The sequence below is a fragment of the Podarcis bocagei genome (genome assembly GCF_964188305.1).
Source record: "Podarcis bocagei genome assembly, chromosome: 4".
NCBI classification, from domain to species: domain Eukaryota; kingdom Metazoa; phylum Chordata; class Lepidosauria; order Squamata; family Lacertidae; genus Podarcis; species Podarcis bocagei.
The window spans coordinates 96,982,417-97,009,846 of NC_138128.1; the positions used below are offsets into that span (position 1 = coordinate 96,982,417).

General features: G+C 43.9%; 1 protein-coding gene across 1 annotated transcript in view; it reads left to right on the forward strand.

The window, feature by feature from the left end:
• The window catches only part of SEMA3D (semaphorin 3D), a 184,828-nt gene that overhangs the window by 55,612 nt on the left and 101,786 nt on the right, over positions 1 to 27,430 (forward strand). Inside the window, exons 2-3 of the mRNA XM_081191628.1 lie at positions 7,033 to 7,210; positions 22,537 to 22,697. Of these exons, the coding sequence (XP_081047754.1) occupies positions 7,057 to 7,210; positions 22,537 to 22,697 (315 nt within the window). The 5' untranslated portion in view covers positions 7,033 to 7,056. The remainder of the gene's footprint in view (positions 1 to 7,032; positions 7,211 to 22,536; positions 22,698 to 27,430) is intronic.

A 27,430-nucleotide genomic window follows, 5' to 3' on the forward strand; every position in this document is an offset into this window, starting at 1 on the left:
CACTGCTTTCTCTCTCTTTCAGATGTGGGTGATTCTGTTCTTGCATTTGCCCTGAAGTTACTGCTTGAGCATCTTCTCTGTATCTGAAACTAATGAGCCTTTCCCCAAGCTGAGATTTCCTCTTAACATTTGCATTCAGTATGTAGTTAAGACGGGCTTAAGCTGTAGCACAAGAACAAGTTGGCGTTGGACTGAATTTTTCTTTCTTTCTGGAGGCAACTTGCAGGTTCTTGTTGATGGTGGTCCAGTAAAAGCCATCATGGTATGCATTTTTCCCCCTTAGATCTCACCTTTGGAATCAGTGACTTTTCTACCAAATATCTTTGAGGTTAGCTTGACCCTTGATAAGTGCTTTTTAAGTGCTTTGTTCAACTGATATTCTCCCCCCCTCCCCTATGGAATCCTGCCTGGCCCTTGAGAATGACGTATCCATCTCTCTTCCAAGCTCCTGTTAACACCTGCCTTTGGGCATAAGCCACAGTGAATAGCTTTTTATATTGGACACAATCCACTGGAGAAGTTCTCCTGATAGTGTCCCATTTTTAAATCAATGGAAGCAGGGAGAAGGCACAGCCAATTCCATTAATAATAAAAGATCCAAAATGCAGCACAAAGCCCACCTTGACAAAAGCCTAAAGTAGACATCACAGAAAGTCCAGGGTTTTACAGCTCTTTCCCATCATCATTTGCTAAACCTGGAGATGCCAGAGTTCACTCTACCATTATGCTACAGTCCCAAGACAGAAAATAACTGCTGTTGGTAACAATAACTGAGGATAGCAGCGATTGCTGTGATTTCATTCATCACAGTGCTTGGTAGAGACCAAAGGGTATGACCTCAATTTTACCTGATATTGAACTCCCAGCCCTCAGGCACGCAGTATTACAATAAGCAATGTGATAACTCTAAAGGTTATTTCACAATCGTCAACTTAAGCCTTGCAATGAAAAGGCAGGTTGACATTCCATTGTTAGCACATCATGTTCAACTTTTTTATTCTTAAACAAATCCCACTGCAGTGCACTGCACCTGATACGTCTTTCTATACACGCATACTCAACGTTGTTCCTGGAACCGTCTCATTAATGGCTCCTTTAAAACTCTCTCTGGATCCAGTTAATGTAGTTTAAGAATAATAACATGGGTATTATGTCAGTCAAGGCTGACAGGCTGAATTTATGGGTGAGTCACAACCCTTTTGCGTTAAGACTCTGTGGCTAAACCGCAAAACCTTCCCCAAGTGCTATAAGTTGCATTTGGATATCGTATTGAACAGAGTGGCCTATGAAGTCTCATATAGTTACACTGACTCCTATTGGCTGCTGTGAGAGCCTGGAATAAATTAACCATCCATCAATTGGCTCCAGCTCCACAGTTTTGTGGTATCATTGCAGTTATTGATGTTAACTAAGTTGGTCTTTGAAGGCTGTGGTCCTAAACTTGCTCACTGATGCCAAAGACATTGACTTCAGTGGGACTTGATATGGTTGTGCACTGTGTTTACTAGGGAGTAGGTCCCACTGAACACTGTGGGCTTCGCAACATGCCGATGATCACCCTGTAAATCTGACTGCTGTTGGGGAAATGAACAGTTTCTTTTTCAGATATCTGTCAAGACATGAAGCAGGGCAAATGTGAAACTATGTAGTGTGGCTCTTCATCAGAGATTGGGGTGTGTGCTGTTTCTTTTTCTCCCTTTATGCAACATAGTAGCAAGGGTGATGTCTCCATTAACATGGCTGTGGAGAGGAGTTGAATGGAAGTGACCATTCAACGTCAAAGACAGCCCCAATCCTATGGGTGATATCCAGCGATAGTCACACTCGGTGTAAAGCCATTGAAATAAATGGGCTTATGTCTTCTCGGAAGTAAGCACAAGTGACTTATTTCCAGATAGGCATGCATAGGATTGCACTCTTTGACACTAAAACTGGAATTTTTCCTCATTTCCATACGGCAACAAAGAATATTGTGTGATCAGAATACAGTGGTGCCCCGCAAGACGAATGCCTCGCAAGACGGAAAACTCACTAGACGAAAGAGTTTTCCGTTTTGGAGGTGCTTCGCAAAACGAATCTCCTATGGGCTTGCTTCGCAAGACGAAAATGTCTTGCGAGTTCCTGCGGGTTTTTTCCCCTCCCCCCCTTTTCTAAGCCGCCAAGCCGCTTATCAGCTGATCCGATAAGCCGATAAGCCGCTAAAAGCCGCTAATAGCGCTAATTCGTCAATGGGCTTGCTTCGCAAGACGAAAAAACCGTTAGACGAAGAGAATCACAGAACGGATTCTTTTCGTCTTGCGAGGCACCACTGTAAACCTGTAAGTACTTTGCTGTGGCATGCGAGAATGCATGGCAGAGTTAGCCCCTTTGCCTGTTATGGGGAACACCCTAGCCTTGAAGGTGATTCGGCTGTGATAGGAGTCATGGGCAGCTTGAATATGTCTGAAATGTCTGCTTTAAAGGGACTGACTAAACCTTGCCTTCTAAGTCAGGTGGGGAACCTGACTTAGTCAAAGGCTGCTCCGGACTTTCCCAAGACCTGCTCCTTCCTGCTGCTGCTGCTCCAGTGGAGACTGGTGCTCCCTGGGATTGGTGGAGCAGAAAGCAGGGAGCCCAAGAGTCGGTGGAGCCAGAGCCAATAGCACATAGAGTTAACTGACTGATTCTAGTCCCCCCCCCATCTTCTTGCCTTCTACAATGGCAATGCCAAGACTAATGAGAAGGGAGCTGACAGGCCGTGCCACTCCCTGGATGGTAGGTGCTGGCTGAAGGCTGGTAGGGTAGTGTCCCACTCAAAGCTGTCTTTCCCATAGGGCTTAGTGGTTCGTTGCGCCAGGGCGCCGGCCTCTCAAGGGCGCCCCAGCAAATGGGGGAGCTGCGCGGCTTTGCTGGCAGCCTCCCCTTTCCCTGCACGCCCTCCAGCTGCATCCCGCCAACTATATGGCTGGCAGGTGTGCAGCTTCCTTCCCAAGCCTCCGCGGGCGGAGAGCAATCCCTGCAGAGACTGCTCCCGGTCGTCGTCATTCTCCTGTTTCCTGGCAAAAGGGGGCACAGCCTTCCTGCTTGATCACCGCCACCACGCTGGGGATCAGGGTGGTATGGGAGGCAGAGGACATTTTCCACCGCCCCCTCCCTTGTTTTGGAGTTGCTGGGGGGGGGGTGCCAGAGGGATCTTTGCACCACGGCGCTGGATATGCTTAAGATGGCCCGGTCCCACTTGCCCTAATGGACTAGGCTCTGCTGCCCCTGTGCTGTGATATCGAGTGCTTTCGCCTAGTTGGAACATGTCCTTGACCTGTGATGATGCCTCATTTGCCGGGGTGGTGAAGGGGGAGATTGGGTGTCTGTTTGTGTGTATGTGAAACCTCTGGCTCTTGCATGGATGGAATGTAGCCCACTATACAAAGGGGAGGCTCACATCCATTGCTCTGGCCACTTTTTGCCTCTGACTCCCCACCATTGGCACGCAGCCCACACGAGGGAGTGTGGTCCTCAGGGTGAAAAAGGCCCTCCCTCCACCCTTGTTAAGCATTGCCCCCCCCCCCCCGCCATATCTTTGCTGTGTTTTTCATGATCTCTCCAAAAGGGATTCTTAGAAAAACGCTTAACAGAAATACTATAGACTTAAACCAAAAGCAGAAGCCCCTTTATGAGTTGTGTCTGATAAAGAATGTGAATGAGTTGGTCCATACAGAAAACAGTGGCTCCTTTTCGCTCAGAGCATGGATCTCATTAACCCTTGATGATGGAGGGAGCAGGAATTTCCTATGGCTTGATGTCCCTTGGGCACCATTGACAAAACAACCACCAGTCTCTTAAGAGAAGCTCTCGAGGTCTCCCTTCTGCTTTTAGGAGATGGAGCAACAAATTGGAATCTGATGGGGATCCAACTCCAGCAGCAGCCAAGTCCTCAATGAATAAAGAGGGAGACTCAGATGGCCTCGATGTTGCTGAGCAGCTGCCTTGTGTATAAAGGAGGCCTAGTGTGTTGTGTTCTAAGGAGATTGTATTTTTAAATAAATAGACAAACGGGAGATGCACACAAAGGACAAATGTCTTCAGTAAACAAAAATTGCTCAACAGAGGAAGAAATGTTCATTCTGTAGCTATTTTCAGCATTTGCCGAAAGCAGGCAAGTGCATCTTTGGATTTATTTATTTATTTGCTGGTTCACATTTTCCTCATGTACTTGAAGGTACTTCCTCTTCCTCCCGTTCAAAGGCTCTTGCTCAGCTGAGCCTGCCGAGATGTGCTCATCTCAAGCTCATTTCCCCCTTTCCTTCCTGTCCTGCATATCTTCACAGTCGTCCATTGCCAGGGGGTGGGGAGATTTCTTGACTGAGTGGTTCTGTCTAAGGGATTTTGTGCAGATGTCCAGCAGCCAGCTGGAACGTCACATCTTAGGACCCGTAAAGTAGGTGGGCTGGATACAAAAGCAATGCCATCATTGGTTGGGCTGCAGCATCATATGGTAGCTTGCATGTGCAAATACCCATCACTGGCTAATTGCTATCCATGAAACGTTCCTATTGCTCAGGGTCAGCTCAAGGACAATGGTTTTCCATGGAGAAAACAGTCTGCTTCAGAAGTGTGCCCGCTCGATGTTTGCTGAACACATAGAAGGAGAAATACCGTGTTCACCTCTTGCACGGGTGCATGCCAAACATTTGCCGAACTTGTGGGGGCTGGTTGTGTGCACAACAGAGAACATGCGGTGGGGGGGGGGACTTCTGAAAATGCCTAAGCAACTTGCATGTCTGGCTGAAAGTTACCAAGGGATGAGCCATTAATCGATGAGTATTCAAATGACAAAAATGCACACACTATCAGTTATGTACTGGAACATGTGCAGTTCCTTGCTGAACTTTTAAGCTTAAACACCGCCCCCCCCCCACTCCATTCACAAGTTTTCCAGCCCTTTGCAGGCATCTCTTTGGCAACCCCTCCTGGCACCTGCAGCTGCAGACGTGCAACTAATGTAAGGATTTGTGGGCGCTATTTTTTTTGCTGGCGCTCAAAGGGCACTGAAAGAACACAAACCTCTTGAAATCCCTGATTGGAATTCTCCAGCTTGAGAAAGAGGCACAGGTAGAGGAGAACTTGCTCTACTCAGAATCATCAGAGAGATTCCTGCTGCTCTGCAGCTTCTGCCAGCAGTTTTGGAGGCTGCATCTCTCCCCCTGAAACTTTCCCCTGTTTCTAGGTGGCTCCTGCCCACCCCTGCCCTCATTCTGGGAGGGGAGACCTTCTATCCCGTTTCAGAAGCATCATCTTAAAAGAATTGAAATAAAAAGATTAGGAAAGGATTGCATGCTTACCTTTTTCCACTTGCGTGTCGAGGCCCCGTAACCACCCTGTTCCCTAAGGGGCATATAACTAGACAGCACGCAACATATTGGTTTGGGATCAAATAAGGCCATGACTTTATGTGAAGGTTTGGTCATAGGCATTGAGGTAAGGAACTATGTACGTCACTCCCCATATGAACCAACGCGGACCCTGCAACCATCATTCTTCATGTGCTTACTCCACGGGAAGGTTGTTTTCTGCTGCTCCAGAGAAGCGGACACGGAGCAATGGATCCAAACTACAAGAAAGAAGATTCCACCTAAACATTAGGAAGAACTTCCTGACAGTAAGAGCTGTTTGACAGTGGGATTTGCTGCCAAGGAGTGTGGTGGAGTCTCCTTCTTTGGAGGTCTTTAAGCAGAGGCTTGACAACCATATGTCAGGAGTGCTTTGATGGTGTTTCCTGCTTGGCAGGGGGTTGGACTCGATGGCCCTTGTGGTCTCTTCCAACTCTATGATTCTATGAGAACAAGCCTTTTCTCTGGTGGTTCCCCTTTGTGGAATGCTCTCCCAAAGAAGGTTTTCCTGACACCTTCATTATACATCTTTAGGCAGCAGGCGAAAACATTCCTCTTTAACCAGACCTTTGACTGACTGACTATGTCCTTCTAAATGTGTTAGAGGTGGTGGAATTGGCTTGCTTTGTTTATTTTTTACATTGGTACCTTGGTTCTCGAATATAATCCGTTCTGGGAGTCCATTCGACTCCCGAAACCATTCAAAAACCAAGGCACGGCTTCCAGTTGGCTGCAGGAGCAGCCAAATGTTGGATGTTTGGCTTCCAAAAAATGTTCACAAACCAGAACATTTACTTCCGGGTTTGCAGCATTTGGGAGCCAATTTGTTCGGGAGCCAAGCTGTTTAAGTACCAAGGTACCACTGTATTATGTATTTTGTGTTCCCACTTTGTGGTTTTATGTTGTGAACTGCCTTGTAATCTTTGGATGAAGGGTGGGATACAAATTTAATAAATAATAATACTAATAATAGTGTTCAGTGAGGTTTATTTCCTTCCCAGCCCCCATTTGAGGGTAAGCCTGGGACGGCAACCTTAGGACTAAGCTAGAAATGGCATCAGTGATGCAGCCAGCATTTGCCTGAATGGGCTGTCTAAAATACATCACAGACATGGGGAGGCTGATGGGCAGAATCCAGACTGGGATTGTGGGGAGCGGGTAGCTCAGACCCCAACCCCAGCCTGCTGTTTAGAGCGGGGGAAAATATCCCAGGGACTCCAATGAACAATCTGCTTCAGCAAGCCCAGGGGTCAGCAAACTTTTTCAGCAGGGGGCCGGTCCGCTGTCCCTCACACCTTGTGGGGGGGCAGACTATATTTTGGAAAAAATAATAAACGAATTCCTATGCCTCACAAATAACCCAGAGATGCATTTTAAATAAAAGGACACATTCTACTCATGTAAAAACACACTAAAAACACGCTGATTCCCGGACCATCTGTGGGCAGGATTTAGAAGGCGATTGGGCCGGATCCAGCCCCTGGGTCTTAGTATGCCTACCCATGAGCAAGCATGTCTGGCTCCTTTGTGTCCATCTGAATTTTTTTCGAGTATATCATAAAATATTTTCCGTTGAGAAGAATGCTTTTAGCCATCCTTCATTTAAAAACGAAAGAAAACAAATCTTACTTTACCAAAGACAATGACATTTTATTTTTCTTTACAGATTTCTTTTGGATTGTTGAAAGAAATGAGAAGTGCAAGAAAAAATTCCGGAGAAATGATTGGAACAATATCTCTCAAAACCCAACATCTTCGTATGATGTTCTGCTTGGGAATGATACTCTTGCCATTGTCCGTAACATCTAAACAAAATGTCCCAAGACTTAAACTCTCCTATAAAGGTAAACATTTTAAGTGACTTTTCAGTGTTATTATTCCTGCTTTGTTGTAGCATTGCCAACAAATATTTTCAGTTATTCAGGTCCCCCCCACCCCAGAAGAGTAACTCAGTTGTTGTCATTCTTTTGGAAAATGGTAAATAGCAACATAAGATATTTTAAACAATCTAGACCAAAACAAAACTTTGAGTAATAATGTTTGTATGTTTGTGAGGGTGGTGGTTGAGTGGAAAAGTCTGGCAAAGAAATGAAGACATTCAGATTAGTTTTATGACTCTCTAGCTGATAAAAAATGATTAAAAACAATAAGTTGTTTACATGGTAAATAAGAGTGCATTGCATTCTTTAATGCGAAAAACATGGCAAGAAAAATGGGAGCAAGAGAATAAGTCAGTCTCTTCTGATTGGTAAGAAAAGGTCCCAATTTCTTCACTGAATAAATGCCTTTAAAATTTGGTAATATATTGAGAATCCTCTATGGCACTGGCATAACCCAATTGTTTAGTTTAGCTTCTTTTTGCCACTATTTTTAAGAAGGAAAAGTCTGGCTGGAAAATATATTTCAAAACTTCATCCTGCTTTTTGTTTTTGCTTTTATTTTCTGACATTTGCATCCTTACTTTCTTCCATGATGACACCCATGGCAGCAAACTTGTGGTTCCCAAGTAGTTTCCCATCCAAAGTGCTGATCAGACCATACCCTGGAATTCTTGCTCTTGTGGTTGTGCCTGGTCTGGGATGTTTTCCTAATATTATTTCCAGAATTAAATAATTCGAAAACAAATTATTGTACCAGTTTTAAAATTGGGAAATTTCAGAATTCAAATCTGACTTTGGAATTTTGAACATTTAACCTTTTTCCTTTTGAAATTCAACTTTTGAGGCAGACCTAAGAAAACAACAACCCTCCCACAACTTTTGCAGATGATTTTTTAAGGACATAAGTTTTAACCTGTGAACTATTTTATCATAATGACACTTCTCTAAAATTACTAAACTTACTGGTGTCATAACTGTCAGTGTTGAATGGTGGAGAAAGGACTTCCGGGGTGGCGCCATCGGTAATGGCGGACTCCCTCTGATCCGGAGGGACTGGCTCCACGGAAATCGGGTCTCTTCCGCTACGGCGAAGCGGGGACCCTTTAAAAAATCATAGGCGGGTGAAGCCTGTGACCGTGGGACTCAGCGGGCACCTTTCGCGCCCCCCAATTTGCAAAGGAACTCAGTTACGGGCTCCGGAGCGAAGCGGGGCAAGTGGCGCGGTGCTGAGAGTCAACTGCTACTTCCGTGGAGCGAAGCCACATAGCCGTTGCCGGAGAGCGCTGCCTTTTTCCTGTGACAATCTGGCTACAAAACAACTACCCTTGAGTAGGTTAAATTTGGACAATTGGACTCTAATAACAACCCGTGAGTAGAACGGAAAATTGGACTAAGATTTTTTTTAAAATTTGGCACCGAAGCGGGAAGGTCTAAACAGGAAGTCAGCCTTCCGCTTTTCGTAGAAAGATTAAAGCAAAGACATGGCAAGCTAGAGTTTAGAAAACCGTTTGTAAAGGATCAACTTTCATCATCTAAAATTACTAACCCCCTTTGGAAGCTGGAGAAGAGGGGGGTTTTTTTCTGGACTGCTTAAACCTGCAGAAGAGTGTGTAAAGAAAAGCAATTTTCCACCGTCTTGAACCTGGGAGCGGGGCGTCAGGACAGACGTTTTCGGAGTTCATTGACTATAGCAAACGTTTTTGACAGACAGTTAAAAGAAGAGAAACATAGTGATTCCATTGTTCTCCTTCGCAGTTAAAAGGGGGGAAAAATTGACAAAATATCTGAAAAAGGAAACTTTGTTGTTAGATCTGCTTTTTTTAAAAAAAGAGAGATGGATACAAATAGAAGTTCTTCCCCTAGAGGGAGCTTGTGAAACTGTTATTAAATCTGAACTGGGGAGTTATGCAGCTGCAATAGATTAAGATCGTGGGATCAGACTTTGACCTTGTACAACAATGTATTCGGAGGCTCTGGTGCGTACTTTCTGCAAGACAAGTGCCTTATTGGAACAGTTACATGAGAAGACGGATTTGATGACTGTTGCGATCAGAAATTCTGGGCAGGTAGTGGGTATCTATATAGAACCCACTCAGGAATCAATTCAGGAGTGTGCTCTGACAGATCAGATGAGGGAGGAGGTTTCGGCTGGACCCCGGGAGGCAGAGATGGAGGGAACTGAGGCCCAGCAGGAACATGAGCTGTTGGACCTGACGAATGAACCTGGAAAAAGCCAGATTTGGAGAGATAGAGTCTTGTTTGGCTTGGAGATGGGGGGCTGGATAGACCCCCCTATGCAGGGATGTTTTGACTCTTCAAGTCTGGCGTTGGGCCGGGAGGAGTTTGTAGTTGTGGGGACCCTCAATTTTGGAGGGATCTTGAAACATGCTTTTAAATACCACATGGAGTTCAGTGTGGACTATGGAAAAGGGGCTGATCTGTCGAGAAGGGACAAAAATACTGCCAAGCTAGAGTCTCCACGAGTGAAAGGAACAGAAGACAAAGTAAAATACAGGTATAAATATGAAGAAGATCTGCGGAAGGGACATGGAAGAGACTTAAGGGCCTCGGATATAGGGTTACCAGGTTAATGAACTAGGTGGATGAGATAGAAAGGACTGACAAAACCCGAGACCAGGAGGAAGAGACGTTGGATAAAGATTGGAAGAAAGTTTTAAAAAATTCTACTTAGGAATGTTTCTAAAATTAATGAGTATTAGAAAAATGTTGGAACGAAATTATTTGGCTTTAGCAGAAATCTTAAAAAGAACTATGTAAGAATATGCTATGGTTATGAGAAACTGGTATAAATAAGATTTAAGTTTTAAGTTTTAGGGTTCTTTATGGTAAGATAAAGTTAAAATAGATTAAGGTAATCAATGACAGAATATTATGAAAAATGGAAAGGATTTGCTGTGACAATCAGCAACTAGAATACAAAAAAGGGAGGTGTGAGGAGGTCAATGAAATAAGGTAATGACAGTTAAGGATTTGGGAATATTGGATCTGTTTTTTTTTTAAATTTTGTGGCCTATTTTTGCTTTCTGATTTTGATGTGTTATGTGTTTTGTTTTTGCTGTTTGATTTTCATTTTTATCGATTTGTATTGTTTAATTGCTATTTGTTTCTTGTTTTTTCCTTCTTTTTCTCTTTGTCTTTTTTGTAATTTTAAAATTCTCAATAAACATTATTTTTTTTAAAAAAGAAGCTGTACACCGGCTCCCTTGGCCAATAAAGTGAGATGAGCGGCGCAACCCCAGAGTCGGCCACGACTGGACCTAATGGTCGGGGTCCCTTTAACTTTACCTAATTGCACATTTTAATTGCACCTAGAAATGGACATGCAATTTGTTTGAATGTGTACACGGCAATACAGTGAGATGCAGCCTCGGTCCTATCCTTAGGCAGAGTGAGCCTTCTGCTTCCTGCAGCTGATCCTGGAAAGCTGCAGTAAGATGTTGAAGGGCAAAATTGTGACCTGACCTCAGGTGTAGGGAAGGATATGGTGTTGTCTTGAGCATCATATCAGGATTCACCTGATGGTCTAGTCACCTTCTGCACGTGGAATGGGCAGGGTGCCGGAGGCAGCTGTACCAGGTTAACTTTTTGTCTCAGGCAGCAAAATGTCCTGGGGAAATCTCTGTGGAGCAGTGTTGGCCCTGATATTTTGCCTAAAACCAAAACAGAAACAAATTTGAGGGTTTCCACTCAGGGACAAACATCTGAGGTATTCTGAAGGAAGCCCCAAAATGGTTTGATTGAGGTTGTCTCTGCCAATGTAGGTTCCCAAACACCAGGAAACAACTGCAAGGCAGGAGGGGAAGGGGAGAAGCTGAGCATAGCTGGATAATAAATAGTTTTCATCATGTTGTGTTTTCTTTTATCCCACTTTTAGACACTAAATATGGAAGATGCATTTTTAGTGCCTGTTGCACTCTTTTTCTTGTAATTATCCAGCCCATTGTCTCCTGCAGGGCAGCCTCCACATAGACATCAGTTGTTTACACAGCAGCCAAACTAAGAATAACCTTGGAGAACAGACCCATATCCACTTTGTAAACAGTTATGAACTTGTGTATTTGAAAAGGGTCTTTGGGAGGAAGAAGGGGGACATTTTTTTCTACACAAGATACTATCCAGTAATTCTTCAAGCTGATCTGGCTTAATCCCAGAAGCAGAGATAGGACATGGTGTGTGTGGGGGGATGGAGGCAGGCAGTTGAAAAAGGATGAGGCTGCGAACAACTGTGGGTGTGGTCACCCCTGTGGGGCTTGCTCCTTTCCAAAAGCCTAACCGGAGACTCTCAGCTGCCGCTGACCTGTACCTCCCCAGTAATGTCTATAAAATGAAACTTCTGACACGATACCATGAGATTCAGCAATGCTAAACACAAGATGTTACCGAAAGATCTGGGTCAGTGGCAGCCTCACATCCCCAGTGATGTACAGTTGTGCTGTAAATGGAGAATAGCAGCGCAACTGAGGCGACATTTTGACATGGGATAATAAGCAGCTCTTGGGCAATTGCTGTGGTCCTGTTTGGGCATTCGGGTCAGATAGGGGAGAGAGGTTTAGCAGAGGTCTGCTCTGATGGATTACCTAAAGACACATCTGAATCATTTCAAGTGTGGGCCAAATCTTTAAGAAAAGTGCAGGAATTGACGCTGGAAGCAAACCTGTGGAAGACCCCCAGCGATGAGGCAGGAAGGGCGCCAGCAATACCACCTCCTTCTGTGTAATGTGTGGGCCAGCTCTGCTCCAGAATTCTACCATTTGACCTCTGCTGTCTCCTTCCTCCATGCTTGCCTTTCTTTTGTCCTGCGTTTTGAACCCAGCTCTGTCATTGAGTGGCTGCACCATTCCCAACCTGGTTGCTTTCTGTTGGTTGCTTATTACGATTAAAATACTCCTTATTTGCTGTGCTGCAGGCAGTTACCAACACCTGCCTAGGACTGATCTTCCCATTACCCCAACTTTAAGTTAGCTTGTTACAGCTAACTTGCAAGATTCTTGAGTGCACAGTTGCTGAATCATGCAGGAAAATGACTACTTTATGGCATGCATGCATGGTAAAAAAATGTTGCCTCCTTTAGGAAGGTGGACAGAATCTTTTGTTTACGCAAGGTGCCACTGCCCATCAGGCAGAATAACATGGCTGCTTGCCCTGTGGGTAACCAGAAAGAACTCTGGAATATTCCCACTTGGCATCATTAAACTGATTTGCCTTTGGCAGAAAGGATTTCCTTTTTCTTGCTTGCAAACAGTGCAGCTTCCCTTCTAAATAACTTTTCAGCGAAATGTCCGGCATGTTTTCCTAGAACTCCCCAAAGTGCTGATTGCTTTGGCAATGACACACACACACACACACTTAAACAGTGGTGGTAAATTTTAAAACCCAAAGGCTTAGGAGAGAACACAAATCCTCAGCCATCAGCAGCTGTATCCCACCAGGTGTATCTATTACAGCAAAATCATTTTCCAGATACTGATTCGTTGTTGTTGTTTAGTCGTTTAGTCGTGTCCGACTCTTCGTGACCTGTCCAACCATCTCGTCCTCTGTCACCCCCTTCTCCTTGTGCCCTCCATCTTTCCCAACATCAGGGTCTTTTCCAGGGAGTCCTCTCTTCTCATGAGGTGGCCAAAGTATTGGAGCCTCAGCTTCAGGATCTGTCCTTCCAGTGAGCACTCAGGGCTGATTTCCTTCAGAATGGATAGGTCTGATCTTCTTGCAGTCCATGGGACTCTCAAGAGTCTCCTCCAGCACCATAATTCAAAAGCATCAATTCTCCGGCGATCAGCCTTCTTGATGGTCCAGCTCTCACTTCCATACATCACTACTGGGAAAACCATAGCTTTAACTATACGGACCTTTGTCGCCAAGGTAATGTCTCTGCTTTTTAAGATGCTGTCTAGGTTTGTCATTGCTTTTCTCCCAAGAAGCAGGTACTGATTGGTAGAAATCCCCTATTAGAAGGATATCTATTGTGGGGTTAAACATTTTGCACTCTTGTAAGCAGTTCTAGGCATCTTGCCTGAGAAGTGGACAGTCTATTTAACTGCCGAGCCAATGACTAAATGTGCCCAGAGTAGCAATGCATTATGTGACAATGGGAGTGTTACAACTCAAGGGTACAAGATTGCCCCTCATTTCATCTGTGATATGTGGGAAGGTATGCTGCTGTGTTTGTTATAATCAAGGCTGAGAAGGGGAAAAGAAACCAGGCACCAGGTTGACTGAATGCCTAAATATTTCATGCAGGTGGCTAGGAACTGAGAATCTCACTGTCAGCTGTACATACGGAGGATGTTGTTGAATTTGATGCTGCCTCTGGATTCTTTCTTCTCAATGTGATGTTGGTGCCTAGGAATTTAAGACATTTTCCCAGCCCTGCTTAGCATCTCACTCAACAGGTTACTTTCTTGATAAGGGAGGAAATAATCTTCTGATTGCAAGATTGCACAGCCAGCATATCTGTTACAAGGTAAACTAATTAAAAATCTAGGGGAACAACATTTCCATTTTGATTGCTGAAGGTCTGCTCAGTTTATAATTCGCTAACCCCAGTGCAGCCCATAAGCCATGTAGCGTCACCTTGTGCATGGCAATCCCACCAGGTGTATCTAGGTTGTGGCCAAGAAACCTGGTAAAAAACTGGTGGTCATTTTTACTTCCCCTCCCACCATCCAGTGGCAGAGGAAGGGGGTGCGGTGGGGGTGGTCCACCCCGGGTGTCATCCCTAAGTGCGGGTGACATTGCCACCCCGCCCCCCTGGGACACTCACTGTAGGCGGCACCCCTGGGACACTTGCTGCAGGTGGCACCCCCTGACTTTTAGAGAACATCTGAAGGCAGCCCTATTTAGGGAAGTTTTTAATATTTGATGTTTTATTCTGTTTTTAATCTGTTGGGAGTTGCCCAGAGTAGCTGGGGAAACCCAGCCAGATGGGCAGGGTGGGTATGCATGTATGCATGTATGCATATATGCATGTATGCATGTATGCATGCATGTATGTATGTATGTATGTTTGTATGTATGTATGAATGAATGAATAAATAAATAAATAAAATTTCATAGAGAGGGATCCATAGCTGGTTCAGTTCTTTGTATTCCAAGGTTCTGTGACACATGGGGTTCATCTTCTATGTTGACTTTGACCCTTCTTGGGTAAAGGTTGATGTAATGTTGAACCAGATCATCTCTCATATTTTGAAATATTGGGAAGAGTTTGCATGGGATCAGGAGCTCAACTTGAAACCTTTCATGTGGACAGTTTCCTTTTCCTTAAAAAAAAATACTCTTCCATTTTTAATTGCTTCAGTAACAAGGATGGCTTTGCTTTATTTGGCAGTCACACAAGAAAGATAAGCTGCTTAGGAACAAGGCAACCTGTGCGTGTCCACGGCCCGAGGTCCTCTTTGTAATAACAAATGCTTCAAGCTGGATACATTTCCATTTGCGATGTTTCAGGATTAATTATTTAACTTGGCTGTGTGATGTTTTCTGAACTGGGCCTGTGACTTTTTCACCAATAATGCGAAGTCACAGAAGAGCATTTCATCATCTCTGTAACAACAACAACAACAATACTTGAAAAAGAGCTCCCTCTTCTTTGTGCAGCTGTGTCTTTGCTCAGAGTTTGTTCAAAAATATCCAGCATTAAAGAGCTGGCCATAAATGGTCAGGAGGAACTGTTTTGAACTTGAGACAACCCGCAGAGCTTTCAGGAGAGTGGACTTTATGACTGTATAGAGAACTGCTTTTATTTTTAATGAAACCTCTCCTTTCTGAGAGGTCTAAAGTTCACTTTTGTGGAAGGTCATCAGACTCTGTTCTGCTCAGCTCTGATCAAAAGAGTTAATTATTGTGGGCCCAGCAGAGGCTGGGAGGTGAAAGGGTTGTGATCCTCTTGCGTGGAGAATCTCTGATGGATGTGGTAAAACAATCGCTCTGTTACTGGCACTACAGTGATACCTCGGGTTAAGAACTTAATTCGTTCCGGAGGTCCGTACTTAACCTGAAACTGTTCTTAACCTGAAGCACCACTTTAGCTAATGGGGCCTCCTGCTGCTGCCACACCGCTGGAGCACAATTTCTGTTCTCATCCCGAGGTACCACTGTACTCTTTCGTTTTTGTCTTCCAGGAACAATTACTTTTTCTGTTAGCCAGTGAGTAATTGTTTGTCCGTCCCAGATTTGATGGGGAGCCAGGTGGGCAGGGGTCTTGGCAAATTGGCCTGGCGCCCCCTTCTTACATTTATGGACCCCTTGCAGGCTTACTGGACAGTTTGGCATGGCAGCAGCACACTGGCAGCAGTGCCATTTTAATTTCCCAGCATAGTTTCCATCCAGGGCATTGTGGGAAATAAAAGCCAAGCCTCACAGACCCAGCTACCTTTTTGGCTTTGCCCCAGCCTGGTGGAACACTCTGTCGCAGGAGACCAGGGCCCTGCAGGACTTGACATCTTTTTGTAGCACCTGCAAGACGGAGTTGTTCCGCCTGGCCTTCGGTCCGGGCCCAGTTTGACCCCCTTCTATGGGACCCTGTAAGTTCCCTCTTTGGCTCTTTTATCTGCTCATGTGGGACCAACATAAATAGCTGGCCCTGATGAATAATTGAGGTTCTCAACCCCTATGGTTGTAATTCGTGGCCAATCATTTAATTCTATCCTGATTCTAATTTTTAAGCTGTATTTTAATCAGTTGTTTGATTGTGTTTTAATGTATTTGATATTTGATGTTAGCCGCCCTGAGTGTGGTCTTGACCGGGGAGGGCGGGGTATAAATAAAACTCTAACTTACTTACTTTACTTACCTGATGTGGAGGGCAGGTGGGTCCTGCCAGCCTCGTGGGTCAAAATGCTCATTTTGATTTTAGTTACCGGGGCCTTCAGCAATATAATTACAGGTGTGCATTACAGCAGGGCATGTTGGGATATAGATGAATTTATAGGCCCTTTGTAACCATCCTGTGAGTCTGTTTCTTGTGTGTACTCTGCTACATCAAACCTTCATATTATTTACAGAGGGCCTTGCCCAAAATGCAACATTGCTGTTACTGACAAGCTTTCATCAGCAATGACAGCCCCCTGTCTGTCAACACCACCACTTTCCCTACCACAGGGAAGCTGACCATGGATCCCACAGTCACAGAGAAGGGTTTGGATAGTGGTCCCAATGCCTTTCTTGAATGACATCACTTTTTCATCATGGCAGTTGTTGTTGTTTAGTCGTTTAGTCATGTCCGACTCTTTGTGACCCCATGGACCAGAGCACTCCAGGCACTCCTGTCTTCCACGGCCTCCTGCAGTTGGTCAAACTCATGCTGGTAACTATGAGAACACTGTCCAACCATCTCGTCCTCTGTTGTCCCCTTCTCCTTGTGCCCTCCATCTTTCCCAGCATCAGGGTCTTTTCCAGGGAGTTTTCTCTTCTCATGAGGTGGCCAAAGTATTGGAGTTTCAGCTTCAGGATCTGTCGATTTAAAGAGCTTCATCTCCATGAACATGTTCATGGAGATGAAGCTCTTTAAATCATGGCAATTAGGCTTGTTCAAACAAGCAGGAAAATTAGAGTGGGATATTTAACTAGTTGAAGGAGGGAGGAATCTTTGAGCCATGTTTTCCTATGATTAAATCTTGCTATTGTATTAAAATACAATAGTTATCTCCCGCTTGGACTACTACAACGCGCTCTACGTGGGGCTACCTTTGAAGGTGACCCGGAAACTGCAATTAATCCAGAATGCGGCAGCTAGACTGGTGACTGGGGGCAGCCGCCGGGACCATATAACACCGGTCTTGAAAGACCTACATTGGCTCCCAGTACGTTTCCGAGCACAATTCAAAGTGTTGGTGCTGACCTTTAAAGCCCTAAATGGCCTCGGTCCAGTATACCTGAAGGAGCGTCTCCACCCCCACCGTTCAGCCCGGACACTGAGATCCAGCACCGAGGGCCTTCTGGCGGTTCCCTCATTGCGAGAAGTAAGGTTACAGGGAACCAGGCGGAGGGCCTTCTCGGTAGTGGCGCCTGCCCTGTGGAACGCCCTCCCAGCAGATGTCAAAGCAATAAACAACTATTTTACTTTTAAAAGGCATCTGAAGGCATCCCTCTTTAGGGAAGTTTTTAATGTTTGAAGCTGTACTGTTTTTAATATTCAGTTGGAAGCCGCCCAGAGTGGCTGGGGAAACCCAGCCAGATGGGCGGGGTATAAATAATTTATTATTATTATTATTATTATTATTATTATTATTATTATTATTATTATTATTATTATTATTATAAAATAAAGTCTGCTGAATGCAGGGTGTGAGTGGGGGCACAGCAGTTGAGGTGTTGGGTTAAGACTGGAGAGACACAGCTTCAAAACCCCACTTGGTAATGAAGCTCAATGAGGTAACTTGTCACCAACTTTCAGCCTAAGCTACGTACCTTGTTGTTGTGAGGGGAAAGGTGGGTTTTAAGTCCAATAACAAATAGATAGCTATAAGTTACATACTTAAAAACAAAGCAAAGCTGTGATGTGCCATAGCTAGAGATCTTTACCTCCCTCTGTGACTGTGATTCCAGTTTCCCTGCAAGAGAAGGAACAGCAACTGGGCTCCATGTTGGGGGTTGACTTGAGGAGTTACGGAGGTTGAAGGTTGCTGATGAAACAAGCAGCCAAGGAAACAAGACGAAGTTGTGTTCTGCTCACATTTATTTGTTTGAAACCAGCAGAACAAGGACTGTTTAAAGCAGGCGAGGGGGTCTCTGCTCTCCCCTCTATTTCTTACATGACGGTGCTCATGCTTTGCAAATGGCCCAAGCTTTCCCAAAGAGGCAACAATTTCCCTTGGATGTCAGTGGACCTTAATCATCTCCTGATAACTTGGGTCATTATGAGCTCATTCTAAATTCTCTGAAAAGATTGGACTTTAAGAGGAAACATGATTCCACGAAGCTGCCTTCTTTTTAGTAAGAATGATTAGTCAGAGTAACAGGGGGCAAAAACTATCCATGATATTTCCCCAAAATGTAATGTGTTGTGCTGACCCAGGTTTTTTTTTTTAAATCCAATCAGTACTGGGCTGTCTAAATTTTCAAGCTGTTTCAATCACAGGTGTCTCCTAAAAATTAAATGACTAAATCATTGTGTTCAATAGATGATGCTTCAGATATCTTGTGAAGGTGTATTTGGCATCTTTCCTTAAAAGTGTGTGTGTGTGTGTGTGTGTGTGTGTGTGTGAGAGAGAGAGAGGGAGAGAGAATGTGTTCTTCAAACTTGAAATGGATGATTGGGTCTTAAATCTATACATATACCCAAGTTTCAGTGAGCTGCAGTTTTGTCTGGAAACATCGAACATTGTCTGGGTTACAACAAAGCACACAACTAGCTGTGTGCGCCCAAAGTGAATATTAGCTTGTGCTAACAGCTGTTCTGCCTCACCGGGTGCCATATAACAAACCACTTTGGAATCTGAAAGGAGTTTCCACAGCAGTTTGTGATGTGACATGGAGCTTTGCTGTTCAAATGGGCGGGGGATGCATTCATTCAAAGGAACATGGGTAAGCCCTGGTGCATATCTATAGATCCTTTGGATCCTGGATGTAGAGCTATGTTCTAAAAAGAGACACAACCATATTTGGGTGTTTGAGGGAACTAGGCTAAACAATCCAACATACAAAGAAAGAGGATATCCCAAAATGGCAAGTTAAACCAAAGGCATCGCTCTTCACTTGGCTGGTTACAAAATATTGCATGCCACCTTTCTGATTTGTCTTTTCATGATCGCCATGACTGTGGACTTCAGGTCACAACCAAGCAGAACTGCTATGTGCTGCTCAAAGGTCTTTGGGATGATTGTACTGAGCAGAAGGAAACATGGATCTGCACATTATTCCTTCATCATTCAGCTCATTCATTTCAACTGTGCACTATTCCTTGGCATTTGCATTGTCTGTCTAAAGACAAAGCAATGCAAGAGTCTTCTGGAATGCATGTCTGAAAGGCATTTCCTTCCATTTCTTGTAAGCCTGAAATAGCTGTATTCCAATAATGTGTATACTGCTCATTCATTCCAAATATTGTGGATGAGAAGGAAATAGTAGGCTTTGGGTCATTTCGAGAAGTATGAAATCTGGACCCACAGACGATCCACCCCATGCCAAGATTCAACTATTACGTTTTAGTTTGTAAGTGAAAATGAGTTGGTTTCTTTCCCATCCTCATTTGTCTACATCACAGAGCCTGACATGATTTGATACGAATCAGCGTCTGTGCCCAGGAGAACGACTGGAGGCTAAAACAGCAATGGGGTTGTTGAAATACACTACCCTGTAGAGGTTCATTAATCTTTTCCTGTGCTCAAACCAAACCGCTGCAAATTATACCTGATAACAGCATTGAAATCCTAGCGCTGTTAACCATGTCCCTCCTCTCTCTACTGCACTGTCTGCCAACTCGACATTAGTTTCGCATTGCTTAAAACAAAACAAAACAACCAGATTTGTTTTAAACGTCAGGACTCTGAGCTGGCCTTCACACCGGCCAGCTCTGTAAATTACTGTCATTGGTCCCAACCACTTTAGGGCTGACAACTGAATGTTAGCTAACTTGTTTGACTTTGTCCTGGCCTGATGGTTATCAACTTGTAGTAAGATGGAAGCAAGCTTTTCCATGGGGGGCACTCATAGGGGAGTTGATCCTCCTGCTCAAATATGAAAAGTGCCATCACTATTAGCATTCAACCAGCTCTTGGAAGTAACACGGCTTAGACAAGCATTTACCGATGTCTTGACTTGAGTTTCCCACTCTTTCTCAATTGTTATGGTGTTCCAATGGACTTATTTACTATATATTTAAAATATGGATGTTTTCATGTAGTTGTTTCACTCTGTATTGCTGTGTATTACAGGTAGGTCTGTTTTTTATAATTGGATTCATTCTTTTTAATTTGTTGACGGCTTTTATTTCTTTGTAAACAGTATTGTTATTTGTTTTGGAAATAATAATAATAATAGATGGCCCTAGTGTTGGAGCTGACTCGGTGGAGCTCTGTAGAAAACTGTTAGCCCAGTAGCAATAGCTGTCAACCTTCCCTTTTTTGTGTGTGGGAAATCCCCTTATTTCAGCGCCGTTTCCCGCTGCTTCCCGCTGCTATCCCGGATTGTTAGATATCCTGTAGACTGCCTCTGGGACAGGTGAGGCTGCTGATCCCTTATTTTCAAATCCAAAGTTGACAGCTATGCCCAGCAAGAAACCAGAGACCTGAGAGATTTGTCTCCTCAGTGCCAGCTTCTGGTCTTCTGCTGGGGCGCTGTTTACGACGGAGATTTCTGGCAGAAAAGTGCGCACTCCAATGTCAGCCCTGGATTTTCCCCCAGCTCTGTGGCTGCCTTTGCTCTGGAGGCAAAGTAGGGGGATCAGGGCAGAGTTTGAGACAGAGACAGAATGATTTGTGGAGAGGACAGGTAAACTACACATGAGAGAAGAAGTGTGCATACACACAAAAACTCATACCAATAACAAACTTAGTTGGCCTCTAAGGTGCTACTGGAAGGAATTTTTTTATTTTGTTACACATGAGAGGAGGCCCTTTGACTGCATTGGATTACGGCCGGTTCTTACAGGTCCTCAGTTGTACTGGGGTTCTCTGCTGTTGTGGGCAAAATTGGCTGAGAAAGACTTGTGAGGACACTAACGCACACGTACATTTTGTCCAAAGCATTTGCATTTTGTTCCCAGTTTGTCTTATTTATGAATTTGCTTGTATATTTGTTTATTAAAACAAAAACACGTCCCAGAAGCATGACTCTAGAAACTGTTCAAGTTGGCTTACATTAAGCACAACTTCATTTAAAGGAGATGTTTACTTTTGTTTACTTTTGACATCTCGTATATAAAGTCACACATAGAACATTCCAAACAATATCAGCATTATCATACACAGTTATAGATTCAAAAATATAAATGGTAAATGTCCATTTAAAAAATAATTCTAATTAATAAATTAATCAAAAGATTTATTGCAGAGCACAAGAGTTAATGTTTGGATTGTGTTTGACCCTGTAAAAAGTAAATAATAGCCTGTCACTCTGCCATGAATTTAGGATGTGGCTGCAAACATTCATAAAAACCCATTACAGTCACTAACAATAATAGATAAGATACAGTTGCAAGGAGAAAAAGCAAGTAACTCTCAAAACAAGGAACTAACAAGGTTGCTCCCAGAAAAATCTCAAGTAGAACTACAGAAATGCAATGCCCACTGGAATAAAAGAGTTCTCATTGGCCTCTCACAACCCTCTAGGGTGCTACCACCAAAAAAACCCTTAGTTCTTGTGTTGATTAACACAATGCTGGGATAAGGAGCAAGGCCAGGGAGATCTCTGTATTGGAAAGGTATAAAAGATTTACATGTGTACATGGTGTTCGGGTGTATAGTTCACTGAAACATGACCATTGCTCAATATGTTTTTAAAAATTGTTGCCTTCATGAATCAAACAGTTGCATCATTTGCTACACTCATGGACATTTGATGGCTCATGCAAGGAATGTAACATTCAGGAAAGGAAATTAATCCAAAACTATGCAGTTGGCTGGGTAGTTGCAGCACTGAGTTCCCTCTCAGGTTGCTCAAATCCACAGTCTACATCCTAATCTACATTATTATATATATATATATTGATGGTAATGAAACCTAAAAGGGGTTTACAATAAAAGAAAACATTAAAATTATCAATAAAATATTGTTAAAGCAGGTATTTGAGAAGCATTCAAAAACTAATTCATATCAACTGCAAGCTAAAAAACAAATTCTAAAAGCATGTAATTTCCACGTGTCTGGATAGGCTTGTTTAAACAAAAATATTCTTAGCGGGAGGGAGCTAGAAAGAGTAGAACAAAAGTCCCTGCCTCATTTCAATATTGATATATTGATGATATCTTGATGATATCTTGATATTAATTTCTTACAGATGTGGAACGAATATCATGTGGCAGATACACCAGTGCCAATTGCACCCATCAGAGCAGTCAGGTGGGCTCACATTGGGGTAGGATAATTCCACAAGCCCACTGGTACCAGGCTGTTCATCACCTTGAACTTAGTTCAGGAGCCCCAGATAGAGGAAGAGAAGCACACAGCTCTGGTGTGCTACCCTCCACCCCACTGTCCTATAGCAAGAAATGTTGCATGCTGCTGTTATCTTAACCAGTGAAGAGCGTGTTGGGTGCATATATTTACAGAAGACACCAATGAGCCGTGTGTATACATTTTTGGTGATAAAGGTTTTCTTCGTTCCCTCACAGACTTGCTGCGTTCTAACAGCTGTGTTCCATTCCTGGGCTCGGCGGAGGGGCTGGACGTCCGAACTGTGCTGCTGGACGAGGAAAGGGGCCGGCTGCTTCTCGGCGCTAAGGACCACATTTTTCTGCTCAGCCTAGTTGATTTAAACAAAAATGTAAAGAAGGTCAGTTTATAAGAGGATATATGTGTGTTCGTTTCAGCTGATAAATTCATTTTTAGCCGCTCTGTTCCTGCTTTCGTTGGACAAAGAGCGAACATTGTTTGTCATGCACCATCACAAGGATTTAATAGCTTCCCCTCCCACTGTTAACGTGGCTTGCTTTTAATAAACTGGATTTGTCAGCACGCATGGCCTCTTGTACAGTAATATAACATGACAAATATCGATTGGACTTCTGCCCCCCATCTAGCTGGAATGTAAGCAAATGGCAACATCTCTTCTTCCATCTTGTGTTATGACAACCACGTCCAAGCAAAGGCAGTCTTCCCTTAGCCCAAGTTCTCATCCCAATTATACCTGTTGACCTGTGTGCAGGTTTTTTTCAGCCAAAAAGTTTGACCCTCTACAGTAGGCTCTCAAGAGTTTTACAGAAACAATTTAGAAACATTGCCAACATGTGTGCGTTCATGCTCACACCCTGGGAGTGTTTCCTGCATCGTCTATTCCCAGAGCTCCGTCTTCTCAAAGTTTTTAATGATGAACCTCCCACAGTCAATAATCAAAACTAAGGCTCCTGAAGCATAACCTTTCATATAGCAGAAGCTGGAATATATTTAAAAGATACTCTTAGCGCCATTGCTTCCCTTTGGCCCAAATTGAAAGCCCTGGTTTGTACAAGTACCTTACTGTACAAGGGTGTTTGTGGAATAATATTTCTGTGAGTTCCAAGGCAGGGTGGCCTCAGTCTCACCTCCCAGATTCATGAGTAGATTGGAACATAATTATCCTTTAGATTTCACACAGTTCTCATTTAAAAAAACAAAGTGAAAGGTACTTTTACATTTACAAGGTACTTTTTTAAAAACAAAACAAAACTTTATTGAGAAATTTTAAAAAAATTAGCAAACATGAAGTGTTGTCTTGCAAGATGAATACATGTGCAGATGTTGTATCTTGCATGCAGTCCTCCACAAGACACATTTTCAAATAAGATATAGTTAGAAATGCGTGCATTGAGCTAAAATACTATTTAAATACACATTTTGTGATATAATCTATGTTTTTTTCACTTTGTGACAAAATTAATACACAAGCACACAGGCACACATGCAGAATTTGCAAATATCCCCAGTGTAATACTCCTAATCGATTAGAGTTTTCCCCCTCCTTCATAGAGTGATCAAATCAGTTGCGTGTTCAGATCCAGAGACCTCCCCAATAAATAAAGACACATCAATTCAAATTTTAGTTTTGGTTTTTGGCAGAATTTAGGCCACAACTTTTTTGATTACAGATAAGTGAGTGGTTGCATAGGCTCTGGTTCGACTAGCTCCCTGCACCCTTGCAGGCAGCACTGACCCAGAGCTCCATCATAGGTCAGCCAAGGGTGAACACCTGAGGAAGGTGAAAAGCCAGGGAACAGACTCTGTCCACTCCCCAAGACTCAGGCACAGACGGGCACAACCCCTTTTCAGGGGTTGACCAAACCAAGTTGAGTCCTTGGATTCCTTTAATGGCATACCCTTCACATAGGGATCGGCACAGCTCCGCATCCCTATCCACCTTGAACCAGTGCCTATCCGCAACCTTACAAGTTGTGATGATTTGCTACGCAGCAGGCGAAACCCAAATGGCAACAGCCAGTCAGCCAAGTGGGGAAATTCCTGCCGTGCCCCTGTCCCAACGACAGACGACACTTGACAGCATAGCAAGGTCAATTGCTGAAAAAACCCTAAATATAGGGGGAGGTGGGTGCGTGTTCTGATGCACAAGCAAAAAGAGGAAGCTCTACGACACGTGCATGGGTATAAATAGGTCCCTCGAACTGTTTGCCTTCTTTCCCATTGGCCAAATTGAACCCAGCAATGAGGGAACACCAATCGGGCATTTTGGCCATCCAAACAACCCCACAACACGTTGATCTCACCACAACATGTGCCCTCTGTAAGGAGGACACATAAGGAACATTCATATTTATCTACATGCAGACATCACTGAAGGCATTTAGAGTGAAGGCAACGCTTCTTAGATTGACCACATAGAGTATCCTAGCCAATCAGCAATTGATGAAGTCACAGAAGGCAAATAAATCTTATTGAGAGCCACACTTTGAGGATTAATTACTTTTTTGGTCCCTTTCAAGGTGATCCCTTCCCTCAAAATAAGTGAACAGTGGATGCTTTTCATCTCTGGCTCTAATGTTCATGTAGATTTCCCCCTCCACCATTAGGTGTCCACTGAATACCATTTGTCATAATATAAGCATCAGGTCCTGTTCTAAACCCCGAGGAGCTCAGCCCCAAATGATTGCCACACCCCCGGCCTGTGCAGGTTGACTGAGAGATACATCCCATTCCACTTAATGGGGCTTAAGTGTGTAGAGGATCACAGCCTTGCAGCACAATCGTATGCATGTCAACTCAGAGGTAGGTCCCATTGAGAGCGGTAGGATTTTCTCCCATGCATATCATTGCAGCCTTAATCTTAGAAGCTTGAATAATGTTCCGTACGTACAAAAGCCGTAACGCTCTGATGAGATGCAACTTTCTCAACAATGCCTAACAGAAAACTGAACTCATGGGTATCTGTGGTGATGGCAATCTCCTTACTTAGCTGTCAACAGCCTGAAACCGTGCAATATGGGAACCAGATGCTTGCGTGAGAAAACTTTTGATTTGAATATATTACATTGCAGTAACTGAGACTATAATTATATTTTGATGTAATTAAAATATATATTTTTTGTCCCTCTATCATCGATTTCTACTTTTTCCACAAGCATAATAATTCAAAAGCATATTGGTTCATGTATTGATGGCTATCCCAGACAATGGATGTTAAGTTATTTGATGGGAGGTGGGAAAGAACATTTAAATCACCCACTAAGGCTGGACTTCCAATAAATTAATCTACAGGCAGCCTAGTTTTCCCATGGCTGAAGCTGTTGACCATCCAAGCCAGTGCAGTTTGCTTATGTGCCTCTTTGTTCTTGCTTAGCATTGCACTTTTAGAGTGAGTGAAGTGAGAGTACAAACTTTCTCCGTATTTTCACAATGATCCTGTAAGGTAAATCAGCATTATTTTCTCTATATTGTGGCTCAGCAGAGACAGAGAAGTCAGCATCTCTAGTTAAGGCTGGAACTAAATAACATAGCAGTTATTGGGCAGATCCACACCACATATTCATTACACATTAAAAGCATATGACTTCCCTGAAAAAATCCTGGGAAGTGTAGCAGGGCCACAATGCCCAGCACCCTTAGCAAACTACAATGCCCAGGATTCTTTGGGTAAAGCCATGTGCACTACATTTGGGTATGGTGTGGGTCCACCCATCATGGCTACTGGTCCTAAGTAGCAGTTCTGAAGCTTATCCCATCCTTTGTGGCCCTCCAGATCTTGCCAGGGATGATGGGAGCTGGAATCCTACAATATCTGAGGGCCTCTCTTGCCCTATAGCAGTGATGGCCAAACTTGGCCCTCCAGCTGTTTTGGGACTACAACTCCCATCATACCTAGCTAACAGGACTAGTGGTCAGGGATGATGGGAATTGTAGTCCCAAAACAGCTGCTGGAGGGCCAAGTTTGACCATCACTGCCTGATAGCATCTAGCAGTACAGGAGGTCATCCTGCTCATAGTTCCTCAATCCTCAATCCACTTCACAAAGTGCAGTGTTTGCAGGGCTGGGAATTGGTGTCATGGCATGATATTTTGGATCACAAAAGAAGGTGCGTGGCCGATGTTCTCAGAAGCAGCCCTGCACCCGCTGAACCTCTAGCTCATGGCAGAGGTGAGATTTGAACCACAGCCTCTATAGCAAAACATTTGGCGCACAGTAAATGCTGTAAGAACGATGCTCCGCATTACATGTCAAAGCTGCCGAAGAGGAACACTAATTTCATTCCTGCGGCTTCTCCTTCTGCACAAACACTTGCCGCTTTTTCGAGTAAGTAAACAAACATAGGAGCATATCCTCCGATCAGCTTTGGCAAGCCCTGGTCCTCCTTGGGCTGTGGTTAGTGACGCGCAGGGATAAATTGCAGGTTCTGTTTACGGTTTTGCAGAAGAGTCTGCCTGTTTCTGATAAGCTTCTCTCCCAGGCTTATCATTATGGGCTATCGCTACGGAGCAGCATATTTTAATTACTATAAAAGGTAAACTGCTATTCTGAGCTCCTTTGCTCCCTAGCGATCCCCATGGGATCTGTGGGTGCCCCGGTCTTTTGGCAGCCACCCTACCTATTTAAGTCCCCCAGGGCAGATTTATAGGTCTGGCTTTTGGAATGACGGTCTCGAAGGAATCTCTGCCTGTCCGCCTTCCTCTTTAATTGCTCTTTGTAGTTGCACCCCTGGTCACGATACATGTACCATTCCTGCTGGGCTTGGTGTATATCAAACTCACTTGAAAGACTTCAGCGCTTGAAAGGTACTCCCCAGTAGCAAATAAGTGTCAGAATGTGGTGTTTGTGCTGCGCTGTGTTTAGACTGACCGCGGTTTGCCTTGGCTGGGTGCCACCCGGCCTTGCTCCAGGCTTTCCTCCGCACACACGGGGAGCTGTGTGGGCTTCAAGCGTGTCCTTTGTGTGCCTCGGAATTCAGAGTCATCTGACAAAATACGTTCCGTTACAGGTAGCCTCTGGGGACCAAAGCAGTAAATTGGAATATTAAATGCCTTCCTGCAAATGATACGAGTGTTAAATGACTTGGAAACGCTGCCATATGATATTTAAGATGG